Source organism: Ischnura elegans, chromosome 3, assembly GCF_921293095.1.
Source record: "Ischnura elegans chromosome 3, ioIscEleg1.1, whole genome shotgun sequence".
NCBI lineage: Eukaryota > Metazoa > Arthropoda > Insecta > Odonata > Coenagrionidae > Ischnura > Ischnura elegans.
In genome coordinates, this window is record NC_060248.1 from 118,731,466 (window position 1) to 118,755,054 (window position 23,589).

At 37.0% G+C, this 23,589-nt stretch overlaps 1 protein-coding gene across 1 annotated transcript in view; it reads right to left on the reverse strand.

The window, feature by feature from the left end:
* Nucleotides 1-5,901: 5,901 nt before the first annotated feature.
* The window catches only part of LOC124156439 (EGF domain-specific O-linked N-acetylglucosamine transferase), a 31,884-nt gene continuing 14,196 nt past the window's right edge, over nucleotides 5,902-23,589 (reverse strand). The window contains exons 8-10 of the mRNA XM_046530993.1: nucleotides 10,803-10,936; nucleotides 10,214-10,316; nucleotides 5,902-7,354 (exon numbers count right to left, since the gene is read on the reverse strand). Coding sequence (XP_046386949.1) covers nucleotides 7,202-7,354; nucleotides 10,214-10,316; nucleotides 10,803-10,936 — 390 coding nt within the window. The 3' untranslated portion in view covers nucleotides 5,902-7,201. The remainder of the gene's footprint in view (nucleotides 7,355-10,213; nucleotides 10,317-10,802; nucleotides 10,937-23,589) is intronic.

Sequence of the window (23,589 nt, forward strand, 5' to 3'; positions counted from 1 at the left end):
TATTTTTTCCGCGTGGCGGTATGTTATGATAAATTTTCTCAGCATTGAGTGTGTTAAAGGAGATTAGAATTTGAGGGTTGATTTGCTCCACTAAATTATTCTAGAAGTAAGGAAATATCATAAAATGGATACCCATAGCCCCACTACTTGGGTTATTCTAATTCCCAAATGGATATGCGTCTTCTCGACGCCCCTCTGTTGTCTGCTTGGTCATGTCTAATATTCAACTTTTTCTCTAGTTCCACCCACAGGTGAAGTATTTTGATGAAACACGCTCAAACAGTGTAACCCCTCAGCAATAATATCAATGCACCAATCTTTGTCCACTTACCAATGAATGTCCAGTCAGAATACGTCTTCTTTGCAAAAAGATTGACAGATTCATTTCTTATGGTAAGCTTGTGAATTTTTGCACTTTTCCTAGCATAGCAGAAGCAGTTGATAAGATTAAGGCCCTACGCAAGATTTCAATTCACTGAAATAGTAATGGAAAATGCAGTGGCAGCAGTACGAGTGGGGTCACTGAGCGCAACTAAGGCTGGGCAGCAATATGCAGTTCCAAAATCGACACTACTCAATAAAATATATGCATGAAAAGGTGCCCAGTCATTGAAAAATGGGACCCCATACTATTCTAAGCTAAAATTGACTACCGTGTATGCACTAATGATGCCAAAGATACAGTGCAAAGAATTATGCAATAAACTGCATGCCAATATCCAATCACAAATGAACAACCAGGGGTGAAATGGAATAAGGTATTTCTGAATTGACATCCCCAAATAAGTTTCAGGTACTCACAAATATTATCTTAAGCTCGAGGAGCTGTTACTGAGGAACTGGTTTAATGAATTAAAATTATTCTTAGTGAAAGGGGGCTATGATGATATTCTCATTCTGAATGCATTCTTAATTCAGATGGAATGGGAGTCCAGCTTTTCTTGAAACCTGGCAAAATCTCAGCAGAAAAGGGGGCAAGAAATGTCTATGCAGCTGAATCAGGTTAAGAAAAAAAGTCCATTATGGCTCTTTGTACCTTTTCCGCATCTGGACAGGATGTATCTCGGATGGTGGTACATCCTTTCAAAAAAAACCCTTGAGATATAGCTGCATCAATGACAGAAAATTTTGTAGTTGGAAGAAGTGATGGTGGGTGGATGACAAGTGCTACTTACTATGAGTTCATCATGAATGGATTTGAATCAGAGCTAGAAGCAAAGGGGATGGAATTCCCAGTTCTGTTGCTTTTGATCGCCATAGTACACACACAAACTTAGAATTTAAAATTTAAAGAACTCAAAGAAGAAGAAATGCAAAAAAATGCATACGATAAAGAGAGAAAATACCTATAATATTCAAAGAACAGCGTGCAGCCAAGAGAAAGAAGGACGTACAGAAAAAAGGAAGGGAAGACCCAAGCAGAAGCCTTAGCTTTGATCGTAAAAAAACTAGACAATAAAGAGAATTTAGAAAATTCCTAAAAGCTCCCCAAAAATTGAGTACTAAAAAATTATGCGAAAAATCCACAGAGAAAAAAGTCATTCGCCTTGACCAGGATTCGAACTGAAGTGCTTGACCAGGATTTTCTGGCCGAGCACTTCAGCTAGTTAAGCCATCGGGGCATCATTCTTCCCAGTGGAAATTTGGGGACTATACCGGAAAAGGTAGTATGGACTGCTGAGCATGTGATGCCTCAAGCAGTCCAAATCGTGCCCACAGCACCACAGCCGGAGAGCAAATCCCGAACTTTGACCACACAGAGGCGGTTGCTCTTGACTAATTCAAGAATACTGGGACTAGCCACAGTGATACCTTAAAAGTCACCTGCAACGCACAAATTCTGTGAAAAATCCACGGAGAAAAATTATTAGCCTTGACCAAGATTCGAACTCAGATCCCCCGATTTCCAGTCGAGTGGTTCAGTCAGTTAAGCTACTGATGCATCATTCTTCCCTATGGAAATTTGGGTTTGCTATTCAGCTGTGGCGCTGTGCACACGATTTGGACTGCTTGTGGCATCATATGCTCAGCAGTCCATTCTATCTTATCCGGCATAGTCCCCAAATTTCCACAGGGAATGATGACGCCTCGATAGCTTAACTAGCTAAAGCACTAGACTGGAAAATAGGGTTCTGGGTTCGAATCCTGGTCAAGGCTAATGATTTTTACTCTGTGGATATTCCGCACAATTTGTGCATTGAGGGTGACTCCGTAAAGAAATCACTGTGGCTAGACTCAGTATTCTTAAATTAAAAAAAAAATTATGTTACATCATTCAGCAAGAAAAAGTCACCAAAAAAATTTAAAAAATACATGATTGACAATATCAAAATTTAGGGCATTAAACTTCAGTATCAATACAATTTTTTCTCCTGATATTTATCTAAATACTATCAATTATTATTATGCAGTTAGATTCCATTAGAGGAAATGCTTAGTCTATAACATATGTTTATGGGCTATTACATAAAAAACAAGTTATTTATGCAGTAGCCCAAAAATTATGCTTGAATGAAAACTAAGAGTTTAGAATTATGTGATTGCTGAAATATGTTCAGACTTGTTAAAATCCTGAATAAAATGGAGTGGTTCATGATCTAGTTATGGAATTGATGTTTCGGACATTCAATGGTACAGTAGATTCCGTTTAATGGGTCCACCGGTTACTTGGGGCAGCCGCTTAATTGGGGCAGATCTTGCAGAAGAGAACCCAATAGAGGATTATGCCAGAGTATTCTTCGCTCAATTGGGTCAGCATGCCGCTGTATTGGGCCATGAGTCGGCGACATTGACTCTATACTCGCGACGAAATTAACATTTTTTGTTTTCAGAGTAATATTTTTTATATTTTCCTCCTTTGACTTACTCTTATTTTTCAGGAAGTTCCTATATTCTTGCCCTATTTTGAAAGCTCTTGTTGTTATACTATCCGCAAGAGGATAGGACTTTTCTTTAATATGACTACGTAAAAGACATTCATTCAGCCTCGCCCGAGGCTGTGAAAAATATTTATAATAAAAGTGTTATAATTCTTAAAAATGATAACAAATTGACTAAACTCGCTGATTTACTAATCAAATTAATAGTTTCATTAACTTATGTTGTATTATAAGCATTCTTTAGTCTTCTTTCTACCATTTCAAAGTTTTTTATGCCCATATACAAGAGAGTTCGCCTAATTGGGGCAGCCGCTTAATTGGGGCAAAGTCCACAACTCCCAAGATGTCCCAATTAACCGGAATCTACTGTACTATATCTGTGGCCATTCGCTGGATATCATGCACATTCATGGTTTTCAACCTATTTTTACTTTTACTGCTGTGCCTTTTCATTGCCTATGACTCTATGAAATTCTTTGACTGGTTTATTTTTATCGAGAATAAATTTAGACGGCATAATATTTAAATATAATGTGCATATTATTAGAATTTTATGAACAAAATCGACGGAATATTATTTGCATTTTATGCGTATCCATTTATGCAACTTTTATACTGAAAAGAATTTTGAGTTTGCTGGGTGGCCGTTAATTAATTATTTCTATAAGAATCATAATTAACGATGAAATGTTACTAACAACGAAATAATACACATATTATGTCAATATTATTAATAGTTTACGGCGGCATAATATTCAAATATAATGTGCATATTATTAGCATAATTGTGTGCATAACCGACGGAATATTATTTGTATATTATACCTCTCCATTTATGCAACTTTTATACGGTATACATTTTGAGTGTGCTGCGTGGGAAGGTACTGATATCACATTTTAAACTTCATGTTTGAGAAAGTCAATAATGGTGCAATTTGATTGCATTTCATTCATCTAAAATCAAAATTTGGAAGGTGATTTCTAAAGAGGATATACAATAGTACGATTACTCGGTAGGAAAGTAGGATTGAAGCCTTAGTGCCTCTAAGATATTTCATCGCGGTAATACAGGATGCTTTGTATGAAGCCTCTCAAGACCAATAGCTCTTGTCATGGCTGCCATAGTGAACGGATGTGCTAAAGTGGGTCTATAGTTTTCCTGTTTTTGGCTCATCAATTATATTGATAATACTATCAAGATCAGATATCTCGTACTATTAATGTCGTGTGTCGACGTAAACGCCATAAAAAAGTTGTCGGCTCCCCAAGTTTCTTCTCACGTGTTTGATTTGTGTCACACATTGTTACACATGAAGTGCAGTAAGTGTAACTGAATGCTTTTAGCAGGAAATCTACCATAGGAATACTAAGAAAACTTCAAACTTTCAAGTTTTTGTGCTGCTTGGTAAAGTGGCATGATATCCTTTTTAACCCTTAACTACATGCACCCACAAGGATAGCGCCAGTGCACGCTTGCAGCTTTTTTGCTGCACTTTAATATTTTTGGTTTCCCTAAATATACATTAAAATTTTAGGGTATTTCAACGCATTTGGGTAACTTCTAATAATTAAAAGCTGTTCAAATATTTTCCTCTTTCATTCATAAACAAAACTAAAGCATATTAACATGCAAATTTCTTGATAAATACTTTGAATAATTTTTCTTAAGGCTTTGCAGATGATAATGTTCTTGGTCAAGGAAAAAGTACAGAAATAGAATACCAAAGTGTGCCATCAGTGATCTATTCACAGTAAACATGCTATTTCGAATTTTCGAAAAATGCAGCAAATCCCCCCCTTAGCATGTAACCAAGGGTTAAAATAAACATGGTGAGTAAGACCTTACAAAAACCTCCTCTAATTTCTTTCTCCCCATCCGAGGAATGCTGCATAACGGTCATGACATCACGTAGTCCATATCATCCATGCAAATAATTACAGAGACATGAAGTTTACTGCAATAAATAAAATAATTACTTTCATAAATTACTTATGAGAATTTTTTTATTATTACTAAAAATCAGCGTTTTTTTGTAAAAAATATGCCTTTGAAAGTCAAAATGTGTGTCAAACCAATTGTAAAATTGTTGACCAGAGATGGCGAGGTTAAGCATTCACCAATAGGAGGTTAATAGGTCAACACAAGCAACACAGTTGGTTGTTAGCACCTCTGACATGTATTTGTAATGCTGCAGAATGTTTTTGCCACCATACACTTTGGAAATGAATCAACAACACCTCTTTAGTTGTTGAGGGGCAGATTTAGTCAGGAGTCTCTGGGTTAATGACCCCTCCCCAAATTTTATAAATTTTTATTAGCTTAATAGTTTTTGTATCTTTGTAAAGGGTGCGCATAAGCAAATGCATGGCCTCAAATCCCAAGGGTAACGGGAGTTTGAGTTGAATTTATGAGTTTAACGCTCCCTTCTGTAAAAATGCCCCTCTCTCCTACGAGGTATGCAGTTCATATTCATGTTATGACCCCTCCACCCCCAAAATTTGATGCTCAAACCGCCCCTGCACTGATGTACCACTGCTATATTTGAATGGGATATGTATTGTGTTTACTGGGTTGGCTCAGTTAAGCAAAGAAAAATTATAAAGCTGTCATGATCTTAACCCATCAACGCCCACGGGTGCCATATGGCACCCAGTGCAGTGCCGAGCCAATACTCCTGCAATGCATTTAATACGCGAATTTTTAGCATAATTTCAGTGCACATACTTAGTAGAAGGTTTCCTCTGTTATTAAGGCAGTTTGGACTGGGTTCATTGTGTTGAGCTCATATATATCATATTTTATAAAAGTGAAATGTGTGTGAATTTAAAAAAAACTTTGGGCGCTGTCGGGTTAAATGACATATGTGAGACCTATAACTCATATGGGTAGAGACTTTCAACCATCAAAACCTGGATCCATACTAATGCGTGAGTCAAGTCACTATTCCACTAAAACTGATAATGGTAAGTGCATGGTGGAGATTATTAAAATATAACTAATATGTAAGAAGACTAAACAACATGTAGCTGCATTAATATTTATTCAGAGGGATACAGCTCCATGGAAGATGAGTAAAGAACTGAGATTTCAAGATACCACACTCTTCAAATTTTTACACTTATGCTTTGGTTTGGACACATTCATATATATGCTTTATACAATGACTAAGAGTTGATTTCACATAAAAATAACTGGATCCCTATTGTAATTTAAGATTGCGTAAAAAGCATAGTCTTAAAATTTTAGCATTCCTTTACTACTCTGCAATAATAAATGATAAGAGAGATTAAGTCAAATGTTACAGGCATAAAATTCTTGCAAAGAAATAATAGCAATCATCAAATGTAATGCTGCATCCACTTAAAACCACAAAAAATATTGCTTTAGTTACTTATCAATAGTTAATTCATCATGTGCCTATTTTGTAACAGAAATAGCCCCGAACCTTAATATGTATAATGAATTGAAAAAAAGATGCCATAGTTATAAGTAAAAGATTGAAATAGATGAAGCACAAGCAATTTTTTCATGAATGTTGAAAACATCCTGTTTGAAATAAGCTCTTGAGCATCTTCATAGCGAAAGATTGTTATTTTGTTGGTAATTTTGATGAATTACCACATGCATCATCAGGGTGAAACGATGAATCCCATAATGTATGCAACAAAGCACCAAAAAAAGTTGGTAAAAATGGAAGAGGCTGACCATCGTCATTGTCAAAGCATTTGAACGGTAGACATAAAGATTGGTAAAAAATCAAAGGGAGAGTCAACAGTAAGACAAAAAATATACAAAAATACACATTTAACAATTAGAGAACAAGTATACCCACTCTCCAAAATGCAGAATACAGTTCAGGTCCTTTGAGCCTTAAATCCATAAATATAGTATTTATGTACATACATGATATCTCTGGTAAACTTCAAATAAGCAAAAGTTGCAGAAAAAGTATACATATGAAAAAGAAATGAAAACTGAGGGCATTATTACAAAAAAAGAAGAGACTTTTACAAGTGTATAAATGCAAGTATCAAAATACAGAGAGAGTAAATACTGACATTTTTGCCAATAACAGTTCAGACTGGTACAGAAATAAAAAATGAGTAAATAAGTTATTTCAAACTAAAAATAATAAAATATCACAATTACACACAGTAGAGAAGAGTGTACAGTTGGAAAAACCTCTCCACCATCAGCACAGCACGGAATCACCACAAAGTACTTTGAGCAGCATTGTGAACATATTTTTTCATCAGAAAAATAAATTAAAACCCAAGGAATGCCTCAAAAAGGAAAGGTTGGGTATTGTGAGAAGTTTTCTTCACAGTTCATCATGCATCTCTGCCTTGTAATTCTTGAAGGAGCGCTGGGACAGAACATACCGTGCACCCTTCTCAACGATCCTCAAGAACTCGGCCACATCAAATGCATAGTTGGTGAATTTGGCATGGGCTCCTCCTTCAGGGTGATGGCCCTGAAAATATGGACATTTATATTAAAGGCACAGACAAACCTTGAGAAAATACTCCTATTCTGCAGCAACTATGATGTATAAAGAAAGCATTCCTCAACTTTGCAGGTTTTGGAGGCAGAACTCTACTACATTCTACATTTTCTTGGCCCATACTTGGGGAGAAAAAAATTTAAGATTAAAGTTATTGTTGCAGTCAGCTTCCATTTAATTTTAAGGAATTCCCACAGTTACTTGTTTCTTTGGGATATATATATACAGAGGAAAAAGAAGATAAATTGTTCCTAAATGTTTCCAGCTTCACCACTTCCCTGCATCATTTGTTCCACTATGTGGTTCCTTTACCTAGCTTTGGTACGAAACATAATGGCAAAAAAATACCTCAGAAAAAGTTCCTTTGCTGTTGGAACAAAATTTTTCAAGTAGAATCCCTTTCAGTGTTAAGAGCATGGTTTTTTCCATACTTTCATTGGAAATACATCTTCGCATTTAAGACAGAACGTAAAGCTTCTTCAATGGTATACTTTTTTCAACCTATGTATTTTCAGGGACTTCCCCTGAATTTATTCCCTTACCACCCTGAATCCTCTTAATCATGACATTGATATTCTGATGAGGAATTAATAAGTGATTGCATTGGGGTGAGACTTGGGTGCAGTTTGGAATCTAATCAATGAAAGGAGAAAGGTTTAAAATTCAGAATTCCATGTTCTCCAGTATATATGCAATTTAAGATACATAATTCAGCAATTTTCTCTTCCTTTTCATTTTTCATTTCATTTATCTATTACTTCTTTGCATACAAATTACTTCAACAGATGGGTTGGTGACGTTTTCCTCATTAGGCTCAAATGTTGTTGATGATCTATCATCAGGGACATGCAAAAGTCATGAATGCAGTGACGCAAATATTAATGCAAATTCTGTGCTTTTCCCACAAATTTCTTGTTAATCAAAAATTTCACTAATTAAAACGCTATTTTCATAATTTTTCTTCAGCTCTCCCAAGAAAGTTTTTCTGAGGCGTATGTTTATTCCACATTGTTCCGATAAACTTAAAAATTTGAATAGCTTTGATAATATATTTATAATGTCCAATAATATGTGGTAAAATAACATTACTACAATATAGGAATCGACAATTGTGAATGAATCAAGAGCAAAAAATCACTGCATAATGTTCTCAACGATAGTACAAAATTTTTAAACGGCTCTAATTCTCTACATTATAAATATTCCTGTAGGGGTTGAATGATTTATAAAGAAAGAAAGTTAGTAACTCATTTGTTACATTCATAATAACCGTAGATAAACTTGGTATATTACACGAAAATTATACGTGAAAGAGAGTTTACGCCTTTCTTTCATATATGGTGAAAATATTTTTGGGAACTGCATAGTTAAAATTATTGTGCCTTTCTGATGTCCTCAAAGTAATGAATAATTTCCACAAAATAATATGAGGAAAAATGGCAACTTGTTACTCAAGAGGATGTGAAAACCATGTTCATGCGATGTCAACAAAGTAGCTGGAATGCCATTACGCATTTCTAATGGTGACTACCGGTGCTCCTGTGTTAATCCCAGGAAGGCTCAAAAAGTAAAGTGGGTTGAAAGCTGCTTACCGTCATTTGAGACAATGATACGGTGAATTTATTTTGTTTTGTTGCATTAAAAAAAGTATAATGTCTCAGTGAGTAAAGACCACAAAACAATGTGAACCAGATTTTGGGACCATTGATTATATTGTGCTTATGAAAAACCAATATTTTGTCATTTTTGCAAACACAACTGTTTAGTGAGAAAGGAAGGACAGCTGCATGAAGCATATAGCAAGTGAAAAACACAAGTCTGGTGTAGAAAAAACATTCTGCAAGTGGAAGTAGAACTATTCAGCAGGCATAAATTACATAATTGCTCCAAACGACCAAGAAGAGTGATGCCTCCTATGAATTTGCAAAAGACACAGACGAGGCCTTCTTAAAGCCAGTATTCCGCTTGAGAAGGTGGACGATCCTAGCATTAGAAGATGGTTAAACAAATATGGAAACGATTAGTATTAAATTGTGTACTTTAGTAGCAGACACCGATCTGGGTAAAATAACTTTGATTTTGCAAAAAAATATCACCACAAATGAAAATAAAATACCCCACCCTTTCCATATCCCTACCATAATTGCTTTCTAGGTTTGTTTTAACGTAGGGCTGCAAATCTGTTGGTTCGTATATGGTCATGTTTAGTATGTTATATCAGTTCAATGCATTCTGTTGGATTCTAGACAGCCATATTTAGTTAGTGAATACATTCTGTCAGTTTACATAATGAGTTCGTAATAATTCCTTTCACCTTCTTTGCAGTCTAATTTTACATACTAAAAAAATGCTTCCTGTCATATGATTTTCACTTGGGAAAAGAGAAAATGAGATACATAAATCCCTTGTATGTACTCAAGAATGAAAGTGTAAAAGCATTCTCCTTTTTTACCCTCACTTCATACATGTATGTATTTAATTGAATGATTACTTATAAGCTTAGTACATCATAATATAAATTCTTTTGAACCTCAATTACATTTCAAATGCTTCTTGTAAACAGCAATGTGCTTTTTTAGTGAAGTTTGTACTGGAAAAAGGATGAACTTGGAGTCTTCCTCAATTTATACCAGCAAATTTTAATAAAAGCTATGCACTAAGTAAGCTTTAAGTAGGGTACTCATTGCAAAGCACCTGATCCTGACAGTACTTCAAGCCTCTCTCATATAATTCTAATTCATATGTTTTGGTAAGCCTTAAATTAAAAGTGGTAATTTCACCAGGTTATGTATTTTATTTTCAATATAAATTTTTTTTGATATTTATCACCTGATCTTGTTGATACAGCAAAGTTTTGTTTTCCCAAGTAAGGTATTTTACACCACGAAGCCTAGCAAGGTCCAGATAACAGCTTTCATCTTCACAATTGTATCTGAAATAAAATAAAAACACTTAAATCATACATTATTCCCTTCCTGAAAATATGTGCCATAACTGAGCATTACTTCAGCTATAAATAGGATATAATAATACATAAAATAAAACACATTACAGAAGGTTGATGTAAATTACAATATTAGACCAATTAATTATCTCTAACTACCAAGAATAGGCATGCATTTCATTCAGAGTCCTAAAAAATATGATTTCTTAATCCAGCATCAGTGCACATAAAATTTTCTCTCTAAGGTGATATGCTTCATTGATGATAAGAGGCCTTTAAAGTTTAAAATACTACACATTAAAATTATTACCATATTCCCTTCTATGTTGAAAAACATGCACACGAAAACCTAGTGATTTCTTATGATTCCCAATTTTTTGTATTCTGCCAGTAAGTCATAGAAACAATGATTGTGGTATTTTCAGTGCATAGCAAGGCACCAATTAAAGACTTTGGATTACGCTGAGTACTTACAATTCAAATACAACTCCCCAATCAGGTAGGAAGAGCAGATGAGTCAGACCCGCCCCATGGACACCAATGAAGATGTCACTGTTATGAGTGATTTCCAATTGACGCCTGAAACTCATAAACCTGTTGTACACAACCTAAAACAACAAAAAAGAGCTTAATTCTTACATTGTACATCACTTCAGTAACCCTTACTTTATGGCATAAACATTTGAGTTTTGATATCACAGATTTGAGTGATGGAGTAATTAGACTCCTCCTATACATAGGTTCAACTTTTTCACTGAGAATAAAGAGGGTACAAAATTAGGTCTGATCACTGTGAAGGAATGAGCTAACTGAAGGCCATAGCCATGGAATCAATGACCTGGGAGAGATTATTAAATCTACAAAACAGGGAAAGCTCAAATCAACGAAAAGGGAGGGCCACATGAACTCCCCTATTTAAAAAAAATGTTATAAACCTGTACAAAATTTGTATACATTCTTAAACAATTGTCATGCCAATGTATAAGAATGTATACAAATTTTACATAGGTTTATACAATTTTTTTCCTAGGGGCTCACATGTCCCTAAATACTGGAAAAATTAAAAAAACTTCAATCATTGTGATCCACATTGGCTATGTTAGTACTGGTGAATCCATGGGTTGATATTCAGAAGAAAAAGAATCATAACAGTTTTGTCATCACTGCACAATTGAATTAGCTGATTTATGCATGTAGTTTGAAACAAGTTTATAGCAGTGCGCAATCTACAGTCTAATAATCTATTTTCCCATACTAAATAGACAAGTAGTAATAATAGCATCAGAAAAGGAAATTGTTTACATATTTTTTTTTATAAGAACACCAACAAAAACAGCCACGCTGCGGCTTTCTATAATGGGGTTTATAATGGTGCAACAAAGGATGACCACTCACAAACACACCATAGATGGGGAATCTGGGGAATTTTGAATCTGCTGAGTATATAGGTTAGCAGGCAAGGACTTTACCCCACCATTACTGAGCCCAGAAATAAAAACTTCACTAATTTAGAGGTAAACATTTAAAAATTAACAGTGCATCAACAATATGCCAATTTACTCTGAAGTTTATGATGAATAGTTTTCACTACTAGTAGTCACACATTATTTCCATTCATATCCAGTCGTCAGTAATTAAGCATGAATGAAATTTGAGGAAGAGTTTCCTTTGCATGCACCAATTAGGTAAACGCTTAAATGAATATTTTGATAATTATTAAGAGATACAAACGAACTTAAAAAATGTATTGTTGAATTTCAATATGTTAAGTCCCATGAGAATTTGGATAATGTGTATGTTAATTGGGTCCTTTTTTTCCCAAAGGCAAAGGTAATTGTTAAAATTTGGTATTAATACAGGGTTAGAAAAGTAATATGTATTTTCATGTTGGTTTGAGAATCATGTATGTTTATACGTAGTTTAACAGGTTTCTATAAGGCCAAATAACATCTAGAAGAAGCTTTACAAATAATGTTAATAATAATGTATGATGCTAGCCACTGAATTTGTAGCTAAGGGTTAAAAATACGGATGGTAGAATCAGATACCTCAGAACCAAATATCGGCGGATAATGCACTTCACCAGATACTTCAATTCAAAAACTTCACCAATACAAATTTGCCAAAGTAATCAAATCTGGATCTGAAATTCTAAATTAATGCTTCAGTGAATGCAGTGTTCCATAAGAAGGAGTGGAAAGAGTTCTGATCTTCTCTTCGCATGAGCTGTTGTACTGCGATGCTTGATCTACTCATGAACCATTTTGTATAAAACCTATTGTAGAAGCTATGAAACGAATTTCAGCTCTGGAAAATTTAAAGGCTAAATACGACAGGCACATAGTGTGACTCTTCCTAAGAGATTGAACAACCATCAGGGAAATCTCAGTGCCATAGGATAATAACAACATTAGAAGTACAAGTCACAGATTTCACAAAACCATCCTCGGCCCTCCATCAGCCAATGCTACTGATTTTTTTTTTCATTTCTGAGACCACACAGACCATAAATACTTAGCTTCGAAGGAAAATATGAACTTGCAAGAGAACACTCTTTTATTCCGTCCAACCTGCTTCAATTCTCTGTTTCCTGAGGCGAAACGCTAGGTGAGTCACCTACTGGGCCTGAAGATGACTCAATAGCTTTCACAAAGGGTAAGAAAAAAAGACTTTGCTGTTCCACAAAATAAAAGTATCATGAAGGAGTTCCACCATGTTATGCCACTCACCATCACATTTTTCAATAGCTTTCGGTAGGGATGGATGGATCCAGGATTTTTTTCAGATCCAGATTCGGATTGGATCCTTGATTTTCGGAGCCGGATCTTTCGGATCGGATATTTTCAGATCCAAATGCATTTTCAAATTCCTGATGCTGAGATTCCCCCAATGATTGTTCAATCTCTTGAGAAGAGTCACACTATGTGCCAGTTGTATTTTACCTTTTTTTATTTTCCACGGCTGAAATTCTCCTACATAACCTCTGCGAGAGCTTTCAAACAAAATGGTTCATGAGTAGGACAAGAATCACATGCGACGGCACATTCCAAGATAGAATCGGAACTCTTTCCACCCTTATGGGGCATTCACTGAAGCTATTATTTAAAATTTTGGATCCAGATCCGATGTCTTGATGATCCCGATCCAAACTCAATGATCACTCCAAGGGACTTACAATTATAGTTACTTCTAATTGCGACACCGGCGCTCCTGTCTTAATCCAGAGAAGGCTCGAAAACTGCAGTTGGTTAAAAGCAGCTTAGTATTTACCGTCGTTTGAGGGATTGGCAATGTGACCTCATTTCATTCTGTCGTATTAAAAAAAAGTGGCCAGTTACCGCAAAACAATGCGAAGCAGAATTTCGGGACCACGGATTATATTGTGCTGATGACAAAACAATATTTTGTCGTTTTTGCAATACAAATGGTTCGTGGGACAGCTGCACAAAGCATGTTGTGAGTGAAAAACACAAGTCTAATGTAGAGAAAAATTCTGCAAGTTGAAGTGGAGCTATTCGGTAGGCATCGACTACAACATTGCTCCAAGCGACCAAGAAGAAAGATGCCTCCTATGAATTTGCAAAAGACACAACAGGGACCTTCATAAAAGCCAACATTCCACTTGGGAAGGTGGACGATCCAAGCATTAGAAGATGGTTAAACAAATATGTAGAAGGTTAGTATTGATTTATGTACTTCAGCAGCTGTTCTAGAACATTAATAAGTGAAAATTTTATGTGATTCATACACATAGTTATTCCATAATCATGTTTGCAAGCGGACATACAGTAAACTCTTGATTTTACGAAGTTTTCGATTATACGAAGTGATATTGCGGTCCCGGCGAAAAGCCTATGGTAAATACATGGCACTATTCGATTATACGAAATGATTTGAATTTACGAACTTCGGCCTGGTCCCCAGGAGCAAATGGCATTCGTTTATACGAACTAAGGCGAAAAATTTGTCAACAAAACTAGTTACGCCGGCGCAAGTACCTAAAACATCAGCGCTTCCGACTGTGGTCCATCAAAAGTGCGAAATCGAAAATGATAATGCAACTTTGGAGAGAAATGGGTCGCCAAAAACCTCACTGTGGGAATTTAGGGGAAGTAGGAGTTTAGTAAAAATATCGCGGCTGACATTATGCCCCTATTTACGTGCCTGTTCGTAAACATAGCATTGACAATAATTCGTAGTTTAACATGTCAGGAAGGTCACTCAGGGTATTTCTTACACTCCTACTTAAACCCAACGTAATTGATTCATACCACGAATATGTCATGAGTCCATAAAAATACTCAAATTTCAACGTTCTTGCGGGTTAATAATCTATAATAATAACCTCGTGACAACACTTTTCTCATCAACAGTTGGAAATATGGAAGGAAGAGAATTAATGCACTCGATGAAAGCGTGGTACCTCTACAAGACGACTCCGAACGAACATACTCGTCGCTCTTACACAGAGCTTCGTCGATTTTCTAAAGCTCTCATCCGTCGTGACCACAAGGAATATGTGCATAGTGTCTGCTCATCTATCACCACCACCCCTAAAAAGTTCTGGTCTTTTGTGAATCGCCGCCGCAATCATTCTAGAATTCCGGACTATGTTTGTTATGAAAACAGTAACGCCGAGGGCCCTAATAGACCAAACTTGTTTGCTAAATTCTTCTCTGAATGCATGACGCCCCTCTCTTCCCCACCTCTCACCCATGATCACTTCCCTGCACCCATTTCCAGTAATTCCCTCTGTGAAATCCGAACCGACCCGCTTGAAGTTCTTAAATATTTACGCAAAATTCCCCTTCAATGTTCATCAGGCCCTGATGGCCTGAGTCCGATATTTGTTCACCATTGTGCTGAATCACTCTCCATTCCTTTAACTTTGCTTTTAAACCGATGCTTTTCCCTTGGCATTTTTCCACCACAATGGAAAACTGCTAATGTTATCCCCATTCATAAATCCGGGCCAAAAAATGTTGCATCAAACTATAGACCCATCTCCTTACTTCCAGTTCTCTCTTCTGTTTGTGAAAGAATAATCTTAAATCGACTATACTACTTCACCTCCCCTCATCTCTCTGATAATCAACATGGTTTTCTTCCGGGCCGCTCATGCATGACCAACTTATCCGTCTTTCAGCATAATGCCATTAACTCCATTAATAATAAATCACAGTTAGACACCATTTTCCTGGATTTTTCCAAAGCTTTTGACTCTATCAATCATAGCCTCCTCCTCCACAAATTAGGTGAACGATTTAATATTTCTGGTAATTTCAAAAGTCTCCTAACTAGCTTCCTCAACAATCGAACTCAAAGGGTTATTCTTTCTGGCTCATCTTCTCCTTGGTCTCCTCTGACATCTGGGGTTCCTCAGGGGAGTGTCCTTGGTCCTTATCTGTTTAACTTGTATATTGATGATCTTGCCTCTTTGCTACCTTCTTCCCAAGCTCAAACTCTCCTTTATGCTGACGATTGTAAATTGTTCAAGGAAATTCAAAAAACATCTGATTGCCAAGACCTACAGGATGCCTTACGTCAGACATCGAATTGGTGTAATGTTTGGAATCTTGCATTAAACCCAGATAAATGTAGTGTGATGTCCATTTCCCTAAAGAAGATAACTCATCAATTTGACTACAGTATTTTTAATCACTCGCTGAAACGTGTATCAACATCTAAGGACCTAGGCATTATCACTGATGATAAATTAAATTTTTCTCCGCACATACAATCCATCAAGTTTAAAGCAATGTCCCTCTTAGGACTCCTGTTCCGTTTCACTGAAATTAAAGACCCCCAGGCACTTCGAACTTTTTTTTCATCTATCATTCTTCCAATTCTTACCTACTCTTGTCCCATCTGGTCTATCTCTTCACAAACCAACCTCTCATCCCTGGACTGTGTCAGCAATTTCTTTGCCAATATAGTAAAAAATAGAATACCGCATTTACGCAACATGTCCACTAATGCTATTCTCTCCTCCCTCTTCATCCCCAATCTCACTACCCATAGGCTCACAGCTGATTTAAAACTTATTTATAAGATTCTCAATTCCACCATCGACTGCCCAGCATTGCTCTCTTTTATCAATTTTAAAGTTCCACCCCGCCCTACCCGTTCTCATCCCCTAATCCACATGCCCATTCCTAGACTTTCGCTCACTAAACGTTCGTTTTTCTACCGCATTACTTCTGTGTTGAACTCACTCCCTCCACACATCGACCCCTTTGCACTTCCATTGAAATCCTTCATAAGCCTTTCCCTATCCTATCTGTCACCGAAGTAATCTGTCACTGCAGTTTCTTGTTGTCCTTTTGTTTTTGTAAATGTAATTATTGTTTTTTACATGTTATATTGCGTCTTCGTCCTCTAATTTATGTATTGTTACCTGGCCACTATAAAATGGCATATGCTGTATGTGGTTATATTTCTTTAAAATAAAATAAATGCTCCTCTATTGCTAATTCGAATGGGGATTTAATGATTCTGTGCATTAAGTTTTCGCCCAAGCACATTGGTATCTGTCCACAAGGGGGCGTCTGGCTGTCTTTCGTCCTGAAAGCGCTGAATCGTACGGGATGGGCTTGTGCTAAATTCACGAGGGTGCGAAGGGCTTTAGTCTGTGCCTTGCGAGCGCGTAAGCAACAACCAGTGCTTCTCTGGATCTACAATAGTAACGTTTTCTTTGCGAGTGAGTCTGAAATTTGGGAATAAGGAGCCTTCACAGCTAAAACGAAAAAGAAGAGTATTACCTTTAGAAATAAAAATGAAAATGATTGAAGAGGTGGAGGCGAAGAGATTAACTAAAAGTGAGATAGCGGAAAAGTTTGGAATTCCACTGTCGACTTTGTCGACAATTCTAGCAAACAGCGGCAAACTACAAGAAAAAGTCGGGTCGGGTGTTTCGCGGAAAAGGAAATATCTGAACTGCGCCAAGTTTGCGGAGGTTGAAGAGGAGCTATACACTTTCTTTTGTAAGTGCCGTGAGCAAAATCTTCCAATTAGTGGACCAATATAGCAAGAAAAGGCCGAATACATAGCCTTGCAAAAGAAAATTGACGATTTTAAATGTTCTGGTGGGTGGTTGACTTATTTTAAATCAAGATTCAACATTGTGTCTCTGAAGATAAGTGGGGAAGAAGGCTCTGTGAATACTGAAATTATTGATAAATGGCACATCGATAACGATGATATACTTCAAGAATATAGTCCCAGAGATCGCTACAATTTTGATGAAACTGGGCTATTTTTTAATGCATTACCTGACGCAACCCTGGGTTTCAAAGGGCAAAGGTGCCACGGGGGAAAAAAGAGTAAAGTGCGTGTTACTGTGGGGCTGTGCGTCAACCAAACGGGCATGGACAAAATCAAGCCCGTTGTCATTGGGAAATTTGAAAGGCCACGGTGCTTAAAACATGTAAAATTGGAAGCCCTCCCAGTTTTTTACCATGCAAATAAAAACAGCTGGATGAGCCGAGAAATTTTCCAGCAAACGGTTATACGTCTACAGAGAAAAATTGCTGGAGAGAACCGCAAAATTGTTTTAATAATGGATAATGCCACCGTCCATAAATACGTGGAAGATCTCAAACTGCCTAATGTTCGAGTTCTCTTTTTACCCCCGAATTCGACTAGCAAGTCCCAGCCCTTGGACCAAGGCATTATCCAGAATTTTAAAGTCCTGTACCAGAAGAAGCTTGTGCGGTATTACTTGCGATGGATCGGTATGTATACATTCATCTATTTTGCTCATGTGCGTTTGGATATCGATTTAGTTATTTTTATTCATGATTATCATTCTTTCAAATCTATTTGCTACTTTTATAAATGGGAACAGAAATGAATAATATCCCAAAATGGACGTTGATACATGCAATCCGCGCCATAGCCGAGTCCTGGAGAGAGATTTCCTCCACTACCATCGCAAATTGCTGGAAATCGCCCGGATTCCCTCCGATAGCGCATCATGAGGATGTTCCCGAGGTTGGTATTTGATACAACTAACCTAATAGTAATTTTACTGCTTTAATATCACGGCTCTGGTTGAATCGTTACGTTATACCTTCAGGAAGCTGCAGCAGATGAAATCGCGGAGGAGATTAGTGGCTTAAAAGAAGATTTTAAAAAATATTTGGAAAAAGCAGGAGGAGCACAGCGCGCAACAGCAAGTGATTATATTGCGCTAGATGATGATCTCCAGGCTTGCAACGATTTGACGCCGGTGCCTGTGTCGGAAGAAGCAGTGGCCGGGACTAGTCAGAATAGCAGTGACGACGATGATGAAAGTGAGGAAGTAATTCCACCTAATAAAAAAGAAGTATACGCTGCCTTCCAAATATTAAGACATTTTGATCTGGCTAACGATTTGGACCCCTAATTTAATTACCACTTATGCAAGTTAGAAACCATGGTGGAAGCGGCGATGGAGAAGGGAAAAAAGCAAAAAAAATAAAAGATTTTTTTGGGTAATATCTTTTCGTGTATATATTGGCCTTTGTGATTAAACAACTTAAATATCTTAAGTATTGGGCTCTATTTACCGCCAATTTATATTTCAGGCTTCTCGTAATGAAGACGCACTTCCAAGTCTAACCATAAACTTTCTTCTCACGCGCTTCCCCGTTCTCCCATGCTGAGAGTTCTTTCTTTCCAAACCCTTTGTTTACTGCCTCCTGCCGCCTTTGGCTGATCTTGCTGACACCCACCTTATGCATCCCAAACCCCTCCTTCCCCAGCATTTCCCATTCACTCCCTTCCTAAGGTCACAGGGAGCTTGCGTGCGTCGTAACAAAATACGGCCCCCAAACGTAGTCTGAGGCAGAGCTGAAGGACCTTTCCCCACCCTTCTTTATCCTGCCCCCTTCACCACTCCTTATGCTGACCACACTTCTTTCCTCAGGCAATCCCCATCCCACTCCTATTCATCCCACCCACTGGGAATGTTCTCCGACTGTGGAGAAGGGCATGGTTCATCTTTACCGGCAACGGGGGTAAGTTTTTAACCGGAGAGAGGCTGGAGAAGTATCTTCCATTGCCAGCGAAATGGTGCCGTGCTTATAAAATTGTCTCTCTTCTTCTCTGCTGACTTTAAAATTGAAATTTAATTATCTTCTTTGCGCTTTCCACTTTATATTTATTTACGATTATGGCACGCCTATTTTTTAGTGCTAAAACTAAGAAAATCTTTGCTCTATGTCAATGATCCTTTGCATAACTTTCAATACGGCGGAAAAAGAAACACGAAAACTAAATGAGGTGAAGGTACAGGTTTTTGCGTATCATTTTTGGGAATTCACGCAAGTGAACAAATATTTCACCACGTTAAGAAATGATAAAACGTCTCTTGAAGGAAAACAATCAATGTGGATAATAACGTTTCTCTCTCTATTTCTCCGAAACTGTAAGATGTTTCTCCTGTCGTTTTCCGGTTGGAACCTTGCTCCTGTCGGCATAAAAGAAGAGAAACATACTATATGAACAGGTCACCTCACACCCGGTATGAAGAATATGGTCCTGATGAAGAATAGAAGGGATTACACTACCAAATATTTTTTCTGATTTATATAGCAATGGGTGTAAGAAAGGCTCTCACCAAATTTTACCATTGAGCGCAGAATAATTTCGCCCCTAGAGCAGTGTGAAGTTTCAACTTGAATTCCGCGCCAAAAACGTATTTCTCGGGCGACGCCATGTTGATGACGTGTGAACCTCATGATATCTGCGATATCTGCATTGCTCTCATGGAGTGCATTGTCGTATACGTTATTTCGAGTATAAGTTAATACTAGATAAAACGGAGAATTTAAAATGAGTGGGTGGAAACCTTATGTATATTGTTGTGCGCCGAGATGTGAATTTACCTCTCGTTAAACGCCAGAAAAGAATTTTTTTTGTGGTGCCAAACGACCCAGACCAGGGAAGGCGGTGGTGCGACGCTGCACGGAGACTGTATATTATTTCAGAAATAGGCTGTTATAGAATATGTGAGGGCCATTTTAATGTAAATCTCTTCTGCTTCTCAAAGAGATTTAGTTTCCATTACTCTTTTTGTTGTCTTTGACCACACATCGCAAAAATTTCGTATGTGCTTAAATATATACGCACTCAACGGGATATTTTACTTTTTAATTGCAAATATATCATTCTGCTTCAATTTATTCTGGATATGATGATTATTTCGTGTGCATTTACTGCATATCTGCCCTGTTTTTCACTCTTTGTCTCTATCTTGCGCATTAAAAGCCAACCACTGCAACGGAAAGAGATTTCGACGCTAACCTGGTGATGTGTCAAATAGTAGGTACAAACTAATACATGATAATCTCAAATTTGTACTCCAGAAACACTACGATATCGAATTACTCACAATAAACAGAAATAAGCACATTTGACTCCCGGTGCCACCAGGTCTATAAATAGAAGAACAAATAGTAAATAATAAACACGGATAACTTTGCATGTCTTTCAATAAAACAGAGAGACCGGAGGCAAACACTTACTGAATGAATACTAGCAAATGGTTTGAACGGTCATTAATCGAATAAGAATAATTGACAAATAATAAATTATAGTGTGTGACTCCTTTCGCCAGACTTCAAACTTTACGTTAATGCTAACGCCAGGATTTTATCCACCATTTTACTCATAATTTTAAAACTTCGCATCGGCAATAATAAAAGCATAATAACAAATAAGGCGAAATTACGATTGTAAAAAACCTGTTAATAAGTAGGAAAAGGAGCTGAAAAAATTATGAGAGACAGTCCCGATCGGGACAGTCGACCCCTCAATCTTCACTACCCGAGCTCAAAGCGTTGCTCACTAGGCCACCGCCGCGGCATCACATGCCAAAAATCGTATAATAATTACTTTAACCACTAAGGGTAAAAACCGGTGCAAGTATGCAGTAAATGCTCATGAAATAATCATTACGCACTATATAAATAGAATGGGAATGATATATTTGCAGTATAATATAATTTGTCCCTTTGTGTGCATGTATATAATCACAAGCGGAATGTCAGCGGAGTGCAGCAGAGAACTACGAAAGGAGTAGAGGATACTAAATTTCCTTGAGAAGCAGAAGTGGTGCCACAAACTTTGTCCTAAAACTTTTGAAAGTGACTGTACGTGTAACTCTGATGTAAATATAAGTGAACTTACGGATATTTTCATGTAAAAATCCCCATCTCTGAGTTACTCTTTCATTTTTATGACAATTGTGTACCATTTTTCATAGTACCAAACTGACTTGAACATTTATCACGAACATTGGTGGACCAAAGTGAGACCTCTGCTTTAAAAAAATGCTCTTCCAACGAAATGTGAATGCTAATCCTAAAAGAAACGGAGAGAACCCCGAATTTCCTCCCATCAGAGGGCAAGAAAACAGCTATAGCTATAGCATATTTGCTCATTTATTTCACAATTTACATCCGGATTTTACATGGTAATTACAAAGGATTTTATGATGGTAAGTCCACAAATTAAAACATCCACGATAATTGCCGTGATCACTGTCTCTTTCAAAAGTGTAAACATTTCATCTTCAGAAGTTTCATTTCAATGAAATGATTCTTTTTGAGACAAAAAATTGTCCAGAGTCCCTGTTAATAATGTCAGTACACTTCTGGTACCTGCCAGAACAAAATTAACTTTGTGTTTCGCCATGACGATAAACTTTTGGCCACTATTTCCACGAACGCAGTGTGTTTACGGCTTCTTTAAGCATTACTATCGCGACATTCATGAGGTTCACACGTCACGTGGCGTCAGCCAATAGAAATACGTTTCGCGCCGTGGGCGTGGCCAAAGCTCCTACCGGACTTTCAAAGCTACTTATCTCGGTTAAAAATCGAAATTGAGCTCTAAAATTTGGCGTGTGTGTTTTTTAATCATATCTTTTTGGTTTTAAATAACGAAAACCAATTTTTAATTTTGAGTGTTCCCTCCTATTAAGTCTTTTATGGCAACGTCTGCAAAGATGATAGAACACAGTATTCGGACGGATAACTCAAACAGAATTTACTTCAAATATTCGCTAGAAGATAATCACATCCTACGTTATTTATGATCGTAATTGAATCTCAGTGAAAATAGAGCACATTCTGCTGAAAATGCGAAGTAACTCGAAATATTAACTTACGAAGGTTATTTTGGAAACGGGCTAAGGCCCTTGTTTTTCTTTTTTTCTCGTCACTTTGTGATAGAGGGAGACATAAATGGCAGTTAGGCCGGCTGCCGCTATAATTCCGTGGGTGTCAGAAACAAATATCTATCTTTAGCATACTTAATAGTTGCTATTCGCTCCTAACCACAAACTTATAACATTAAATTCTCATAATAAACATTGCAATTCATTATTTGATTACGTTTTCTAAACTGGTCGGGAATTTCTTAAGCGATCGTTGATGTTGAAGTATGAACAAGAAATGGGAATTTTATGGTGGTATAATTATTTAATGATTTTTCACATAATAAATCGATAACAAAAAGCCTTTTCTATGAATTATACGGAGAATAACCACCGAAAACATTTAAATAAGACCACTAAAGACAAAAAACGGGGGAAGAAACGAAAACGAACATTTTTTTCGTGACTTATGAAAAAGGTTTGAATTTACGAAACTCGATTTCACGAAGTGCCAATTTTCCGGTCCCACTGACTTCGTAAAATCAAGAGTTTACTGTAATGAGTTCCCATTAATATGGATAACATTTTATGAATCCTGAAATTTCTTTGTTTTTTGTATATAGTATTCATTCTCCTTTTATTCTATTTCTACAATTAAACCCAGGGGCTGGTGACCTACCGCATGCTCGAACACTTTGAGAGAAATATGTTAGTGACCTGGCCAAGGACCGAATCGAAGAAGTTAAAGTTGCTGATCAAGGCAAGCCCATCGATGTTTTTTGTGATGAAACTACAGATAAACAAGGCAGATGTGTATTTGTGGTACTGTTTAGGACATTTAAAGATTAGCAGATTTAATGAGCAGCCATTGCTTTATGTTGGTGGTGTCGACTTTTTAGAAAGTGCTAATGCAACCCAATGCATTAGGGCAATACTTGAGTCCTTGAGGGTTTATAATCTGCAGTACTCGGATGTTAAAAGGGTTGTAACAGACTCAGCCAAATATATGACAAAGTGTTTTGCAGGGTTAAAATTGATTGTTGATGAGGAGTTAATCCACATACAATGCTAGGCTCACAAATTAAATCTTTTTGGAAATATTTGGATTCAACAAATGGC